General features: G+C 66.9%; 1 protein-coding gene across 1 annotated transcript; it reads right to left on the minus strand.

Moving 5' to 3' along the window:
* Nucleotides 1-398: 398 nt before the first annotated feature.
* LOC310891391 (putative splicing factor YJU2B) lies at nucleotides 399-2,936 on the minus strand (the record flags this gene model as incomplete). The annotated part of the gene is made up of 5 exons (XM_083853664.1): nucleotides 2,614-2,936; nucleotides 1,487-1,542; nucleotides 840-893; nucleotides 658-740; nucleotides 399-537 (listed from the first exon to the last, which is right to left on the minus strand). Coding segments are annotated over exons 2-5 (279 nt in total), but the record flags the coding sequence as incomplete, so codon positions are not given.
* Between the last annotated feature and the right edge of the window lie 5,387 nt (nucleotides 2,937-8,323).

Consider the following 8,323-nt stretch of genomic DNA (forward strand, 5'->3'; position numbering starts at 1 on the left):
GGCACTGGGGGTGTGGGGGGACACTGGGGGACATGGGGGGGACATTGGGGGGCACGGGATATGGGGGACATGGGGGACACAGGACACGTTGCAGGGACATTAGAGGGACACTGGGGGGCACAGGGGGGGCAGGGGGGATATGGGGGGGACACGGGGACGTTGGGGACATTGGGGAACACGGGGGGGCTGTCTGGGACAGGGGGACGTTGGGGGGACACGGGGGGGACAGGGGGATTTTGGGGACACGGGGGGGGACACGGTGACATTGGGGGGGACACGGGGGGGACAGGGGGATTTTGGGGACACGGGGGGGGACACGGTGACATTGGGGGGGACACGGGGGGGACAGGGGGATTTTGGGGACACGGGGGGGGACACGGTGACATTGGGGGGGACACGGGGGGGACAGGGGGATTTTGGGGGGGGGGACACGGTGACATTGGGGGGGACACGGGGGGGGGGGGACCCGGGGACACCTCACCCATCCCGATGTGGTTCTGGCAGCCGTCGCACCAGACGTTGTAGGGCATCTCAAACCTGGGGGGGGGGGGGGGGCACAACGCGACCCCATCAGGGTGGGGGGGGGGGGGGGGGGGCAGAGACCCCCCCTCACCCCCAAAAACCCCCACCCCCCCCCCAACCCCCCCCCGCCCTCACCTGATGACCAGGATGCCCTGGGCCAGCTTGCGGGCGCGCTCGCGCAGGGGGTGGCTGCCGTGGTACTTGTTGAGGGAGCCATGCTGGGGGGGGGGGCACGGGGGGGGGGGTCAGGGGGGGGCCGCAGCCCCCCCAGCCCCCCCGACCCTGCCCAATCCCCCCAAAATCCCCCCCAAACTCACCTTGGCCGGGTCGAAGTCGGGCGGGTAGTACTTGTTGGTGCCCTTGCGCTCGCCCTGCGGGGGGGGGGGTCAGAAATGAGGAGGGGGGGCCCGGGGGGGTGCCCGAGGGGGTCCTGGGGGTCCCGGGGGGGGGGCCCCAAGAGTCCCGGGGGGGTCCCAGTAGGGTTCCCAAGGGCCTGGGGGGGTTCTGGGAGTCCCTGGGGGCTCCCCAAGGGTCCCGTAGGGGTCCTTGAGGGGTCCCGGGGGGGGTCCCCGAGGGTCTCAGGAGGGTCCTGGGGGTCCCTGGGGGGTGCCGGGGGGGTCCCAGGGGTGTCCTCGAGGGTTCCGGGGTGGGGTCCCGGGGGGGTCCCCAAAGGCTGGGGGGGCCTTGGGGGGGGGTCCCTGAGGGTCCCAAGGGGGTCTCAGGGGGGTCGTCGAGGGTCCCAGGGGAGTCCCTGGGGGGGTCCCGGGGGGGTCCCCGAGGGTCTGGGGGGGGCCTTGGGGGGGGTCCTCAAGGGTCCCAGAGGGGTCCCCAAGGGTTCTGGGGGGGGTCCCCAAGGGGTCCCAGGGGTGTCCCGGGGGTCCCAGGGGGGTCCCCAAAGGCCGGGGGGGGTTAAGGGGAAGGGGGGGGGAGGGGAAGGGGGAGGCTCGGCCCCCCCCGCACTCACCATGGCGCCGGTCTCCGGAGCCCCCGGGACTGGGGGAGCTGGGGGGCAACAGGCGGCTGCTGGAAACCAGTAAGGGACTGGGGGGAAACCAGTAAGGGGCTGGGGGCACACCTGTAAGGGACTGGGGGGAAACCAGTAAGGGATGGGGGGGAACCACTAAGGGGCTGGGGGGAAACCAGTAAGGGGCTGGGGGGAAACCAGTAACAGGCTCAGGGGAACCAGTAAGGGGCTCGGGGCACACCAGTAAGGGGCTCGGGGCACACCAGTAAGGGATGGGGGGAAACCAGTAAGGGGCTGGGGGCACACCAGTAAGGGGCTGGGGGCACACCAGTAAGGGGCTGGGGGCACACCAGTAACGGGCTCGGGGGCACACCAGTAACGGGCTCGGGGGCACACCAGTAAGGGGCTGGGGGGAAACCAGTAACAGGCTCAGGGGAACCAGTAAGGGGCTCGGGGCACACCAGTAAGGGGCTCGGGGCACACCAGTAAGGGATGGGGGGAAACCAGTAAGGGGCTGGGGGCACACCAGTAAGGGGCTGGGGGCACACCAGTAAGGGGCTGGGGGCACACCAGTAACGGGCTCGGGGGCACACCAGTAACGGGCTCGGGGGCACACCAGTAAGGGATGGGGGGAAACCAGTAAGGGGCTAGGGGCACACCAGTAAGCGGCCGGGGGCATACCAGTAAGGGGCCGGGGGGAAACCAGTAAGGGGCCGGGGGGAAACCAGTAAGGAGCTGCTGGAAACCAGTAAGGGGCTGGGGGGAACCAGTAAGGGGCTGGGGGGAACCAGTAAGGGGACGGGGGCACACCAGTAAGGGGACGGGGGCACACCAGTAAGGGACTGGGGGGAAACCAGTACGGGACTGGGAGCAAACCAGTAAGGACTGGGGCAGGACCCCCCCCAGTATGAGGCTCGCGGCCACCAGTACGGACTGGGACCCTCCCAGTATGGGGCTGGCAGCCACCAGTACGGACTGGGAGCCCCCCAGTATGGGGCTGGCGGCCACCAGTACGGACTGGGAGCCCCCCAGTCCGAGCCCCGCGCCCCCCAGTCCGCACTGGGAGCCTCCCAGTTCCCCCCCCCCGCCCTTACTGGTCCCGGCCCCTCCCCCCCCGCCCCACCGACCTCTTCCTGCTCCGCTCCTCGCGCCCCGCCTCTTCCGCTACGTCACCAGGCGGCCAGTGACGTCACGGCCCCCAAACGGGGCGGGGCCTCCCCCGCTTCCGGCACCGCCCCCGCCGCCGCCGCAGCGCTCACCCGCGGCTGCCCGTGGCAACGGTTCCCATGGCAACGGGGCACCATGACAACGGCGCCCCACGGCCGGTCCTGACAACGGGCCGCGGGGCAGCCAGGCGCTGCGGCGGCGCTGCTTTACGGCTGCCCATGGCAACGGGAACCATGGAGACGGGCACCATGGCAACGGGGCCCCATAGCAACGGGCCCCACCACCAGCAGGCCCCACCACCAGCAGGCCCCAGTGCCACCAGCAGGCCCCAGGGCCACCAGCAGGCCCCCGGTGGCACGGGGGGGGGGACACCAGGACGGGGCTGTCCTGGCCTTGTGGCCCTCGGGGATGGGCTGGGGTTTTGGGGGAAGAACGTCAAAGAATGGGCAAAATGGGAATGGGGGGGGGGGGGTGAGACCCCAGTGTGGGGCCAGGCCCATGGAAAGTTTGTCTGCAATGGGGTCACAGCCTCGGTAATGACATCACACCTCCAGTAATGACGTCACACCCCAGTAATGAGGTCACAGCCCGCTAATGGCATCACACCTCTGCTAATGACGTCACTCCTCCAGTAACGAGGTCACACCCCTGGTAATAAGGTCACACCTCCGGTAATGAGGTCACACCCCAGTAATGAGGTCACACCCTCCTAATGACATCACACCTCCAGTAATGACGTCACACCTCTAGTAACGAGGTCACATCCCCGGTAATGACATCACACCCTCCTAATGATAGCACACCTCCAGTAATGAGGCCACACCTCTGCTAATGACGTCACACCTCCGGTAATGAGGTCACACTGCAGTAATGAGGTCACACCTCCTGTAATGAGGTCACACCCCCCGTAATGAGGTCACACCCCCGGTAATGATGTCACACCTCCGGTAATGAGGTCACACCTCCGGTAATGAGGTCACACTGCAGTAATGAGGTCACACTGCAGTAATGAGGTCACACCTCCTGTAATGAGGTCACACCCCCCGTAATGAGGTCACACCCCCGGTAATGACGTCACACCTCCGGTAATGAGGTCACACCCCCGGTAATCACGTCTCTGCCCCGTCCCCATCCTTGTCCCTGTCCCTGTCCCCAAATTTGGGGTCCCCAGGCCCAATTGTGACGGGGGGGGGTCCCTGTCCCCGTCCCCGTCCCCGTCCCCAGATTTGGGGTCCCCATGTCCAGGAGTGATGGGGGTGTCCCCGTCCCCATCCCCCTCCCCTTCCTTGTCCCCGTCCCCAAATTTGGGTCCCCAACCGACACACGGACGGACCGGGGCTGTCGGTGCCGTGTCCCTATCCTGGGGGGTCCCCGGGGGTCCCTGTCCCCCCCCCCAGCGAAAGAGCCCCGGGAACCAGGTTTGGGGACGGGGCGATCCTGGGGGGGGGACAGAGGGACATGGGGGGGGACAGAGGGACATGGGGGGGGACAGAGGGACACGGGGGGGGACAGAGGGACATGGGGGGGACAGAGGGACATGGGGGGGACACACAGCCACGGGGGGGGCACACGGAGGACCTTGGGGACCCCAGGCCCAGCGCTGCGGATGCCCGGTGCAGGATGCGGCCACAGGGGGCTGGGGAGCACCCCTAGCCCCCCCAGCCCCCCCATTTACCCCCCCCTCACCCCCCCCCAGCACCATCCCGGGACCGGGGCCGGATCCGGCCCCCCCCCGCCCCCCCCCCCGGCCCCGCACCGGCTGCCGGCGCAGCGTGAGGCCCCGTCTGCTCGGGGCACGCCGCCAGCCCCGGCCGCATCCTGCCCCACCGCGTGTGGGGCTGAGACCCCCAGACCCCCCCCCCCCCCCACGACCCCCATCCCTCCGGTGGGGGCGGCTGGGGGCTGCGGGGGGGGGGGATTTTTTTTTGGGGGGGGGGTTCCCCGTGTTTGGTGGGGGCCGGTGGTGCTGGCACGGGGCCGCGGCTGCTCCGGCGGCCGGCCAGGAAGGTGCTGGGGCTGCGGGGGCGGCCGGGCACACGCGTGTGGGGCTGGGGACACGCGTGTGGGGCTGGGCACACACGTGTGGGGCTGGGGAAACATGTGTGGGGCCGGGCACATGTGTGTGGGGCCGAGCACACACGTGTGGGGCTGGGCACATGTGTGTGGGGCCGGGCACACGTGTGTGGGGCTGGGCACACGCGTGTGGGGCCGGGGACACGCGTGTGGGGCTGGGGACACGCGTGTGGGGCTGGGGACACGTGTGTGGGGCTGGGGACACGCATGTGGGGCTGGGCACACGCATGTGGGGCTGGGCACACGCGTGTGGGGCCGGGGACACATGTGGGGCCGGGGACACACGTGTGGGGCCGGGGACACGCGTGTGGGGCTGGAGACACACGTGTGGGGCCGGGCACACGCGTGTGGGGCTGGGCACACATGTGTGGGGCTGGGGACACGTGTGTGGGGCTGGGGACACGCGTGTGGGGCTGGGGACACGTGTGTGGGGCTGGGGATACGCATGTGGGGCCGGGCACATGCGTGTGGGGCTGGGGACATGCGTGTGGGGCCGGGCACACGCACATAGGGCTGTGCACACTCATACGGGGCCGTGCACACACACTTAGGGCCGTGCACACACATTTGGGGCCATGCACATGCGTGTGGGGCTGTGCGCACACACATGGGGCTGAGCACACGCATTCAGGGCCGTGCACACACGTGTGGGGCCGTGCACACACGTATGGGGCTGTGCACATGTGTGTGGGGCCATGCACACCCATGGGGCCGTGCACACGCATTTAGGGCCGTGCACACTCATATAGGGCCGTGCACACATAAATGGGGCCGTGCACACTCATATGGGGCCGTGCACACATAAATGGGGCCGTGCACACGTAAATGGGGCCGTGCACACATAAATGGGGCTGTGCACACTCATATGGGGCCGTGCACACGTAAATGGGGCCGTGCACACGTAAATGGGGCCGGGCACACGTAAATGGGGCCGTGCACACATAAATGGGGCTGTGCACACGTAAATGGGGCCGTGCACACATAAATGGGGCTGTGCACACTCATATGGGGCCGTGCACACGTAAATGGGGCCGTGCACACGTAAATGGGGCCGGGCACACGTAAATGGGGCCGTGCACACATAAATGGGGCTGTGCACACTCATATGGGGCCGTGCACACATAAATGGGGCTGTGCACACATAAATGGGGCCATGCACACACAAATGGGGCCATGCACACATAAATGGGGCTGTGCACACGCATTTAGTGCCGTGCACACTCATGTGGGGCCGTGCACACACAAATGGGGCCATGCACACATAAATGGGGCTGTGCACACGCATTTAGGGCCGTGCACACTCATGTGGGGCCGTGCACACACAAATGGGGCCATGCACACATAAATGGGGCCGTGCACACGCATTTAGGGCTGTGCACACTCATGTGGGGCCGTGCACACGTAAATGGGGCCGTGCACACGTAAATGGGGCTGTGCACACTCATGTGGGGCCGTGCACACGTAAATGGGGCCGTGCACACACAAATGGGGCCGTGCACATGTAAATGGGGCTGTGCACACGTAAATGGGGCTGTGCACACGTAAATGGGGCTGTGCACACTCATATGGGGCCGTGCACACACAAATGGGGCTGTGCACACGCATTTAGGGCCGTGCACACACAAATGGGGCCGTGCACACTCATGTGGGGCCGTGCCGCCTTGTGCCATCCCCCCGTGCGCCCCCCCGCCGGGTGTTTTGGGGTCCCCGGTGCTGGGAGGGGGCACCCGACCTCCCCCCCCCCATGGGGACAACCCCGCCGGGGACCCCCCCTCTCTGCCCCCCCCCCCCCGCCCCGCTCCTGCAGCTCGGCCGCAGCCGGCAGCCCGGGGCGCTGCGCTTTTCTGGGGCAAAAAGGCGCAGAAATGGTGAAAGCGGCGCGGGGGGGTCCCGCGGGGGGGTCCCGCCCGCCCCCAGCCCCGCGGCGGCCGCGGGACAAAAGGCTCGGACAAAGGGGCTGACGTCAGGGGGGGGGGCGGGGGGGGGCCGCGACCCGCTTATGGGGGCGCGGGGGGGCCGCGGGGCTGCCGCCGGCATGGCTCGTACCCAGCCCCCTGTCCCCAAACGCCCCCGTCCCCAAATTCCCCCTGTCCCCAAATCCCGCACCCCAAATCCCCCCAACCCCAAATTCCTCATCCCCAAATTCCTCATCCCCAAATCCCATCCCCAAATCCCGCACCCCAAATCCCCCCAACCCCAAAACCCCCCAACCCCAATTCCCCCCTGTCCCCAAATCCCCCGTCCCCAAAGCACCCCCATCCCCAAATCCTGCACCCCAAATCCCCCCAACCCCAAATTCCCCATCCCCAAATCCCCCTGTCCAAAACTCCCATCCCCAAATCCCGCACCCCAAATCCCCCCAACCCCAAATCCCCCTCAACCCCAAATCCCCCGTCCCCAAAGCACCCCCAACCCCAAATCCTGTCCCCAAATCCCCCCCGTCCCCAAATCCCCCAGCCCCAAAACCTGCACCCCAAAACACCCCCAGCCCCAAATCCCCTGTCCCCATTCCCCCGTCCCCAAATCCCCCCAAATCCCCCAAACCTGCACCCCGAAGTCTCCCCGAGAGTGGGGTCTGTGGGACAGATGGGGACGTTTGGGGGACATTTTGGGGACGTTTTGGGGATGTTTTGGGGGGATATTTGGGGGACAATTTGGGGACTTGGGGGGCACATTTTGGGCACATTTTCGGGACGCTTGGGGGACATTTAGGGGACGCTTTGGGGCCGTTTGGGGGACATTTGGGGAACGTTTTTGGGACGTTTGGGGGCACATTTTGGGGCACATTTGGGGGACGTTTTGGGGACATTTTGGGGGACATTTGGGGGCACGTTTGGGGGCACATTTTTGGGCACATTTGGGGGACATTTTGGGGACATTTTGGGAGATGTTTGGGGGCACATTTTGGGGGACGTTTGGGGGACGTTTTGGGGACATTTTGGGGGGACATTTGGGGGACAATTTGGGGACTTTGGGAGCACACTTTGGGCACATTTTCGGGACGCTTGGGGGACATTTAGGGGACGCTTTGGGGCCGTTTTGGGGACATTTGGGGCACGTTTTGGGGACATTTTGGGGGACGTTTGGGGACGTTTTGGGAACATTTTTTGAGACCGTTTTGGGGACATTTGGGGGAGGTTTGGGGGCACATTTTGGGGCACATTTGGGGGACGTTTTGGGGCCGTTCTGGGGACGGGGACGCTGGGGCGGGCGGGGGCATGTGTGGGGGCTGCCTGGGGCTGCGCTTGTGCCTGGTCGTGCCCAGCCTCGCACGCACGTGTGCACACCCTTGCCCCCCCCCTCCCCCCCCCGCCATGGCACACGGGGCCGTGCACACGCGTGCCCGTTGTGTCCCGGGTGCCCTTGCACGCATCCTGCCCGTGCTCGTGCCCCCCCGCGTGCGTTTGCACGTTGTCCTGCGCGCCCTTGCACACTTACACCGTGGGTGTTGCACACCCTGTGTGCGTTTGCACGTTGTCCCGCGCGCCCTTGCACACTTACACTGTGGGTTTGCACCCCCTGCGTGTGTTTGCACGTTGTCCTGCATGCCCTTGCACACTTACACCATGGGTGTTGCACACCCTGCGTGCGTTTGCA

Source organism: Anser anser (assembly GCF_964211835.1).
Source record: "Anser anser genome assembly, contig: HAP1_SCAFFOLD_569, whole genome shotgun sequence".
Taxonomy (NCBI): Eukaryota; Metazoa; Chordata; class Aves; order Anseriformes; family Anatidae; genus Anser; species Anser anser.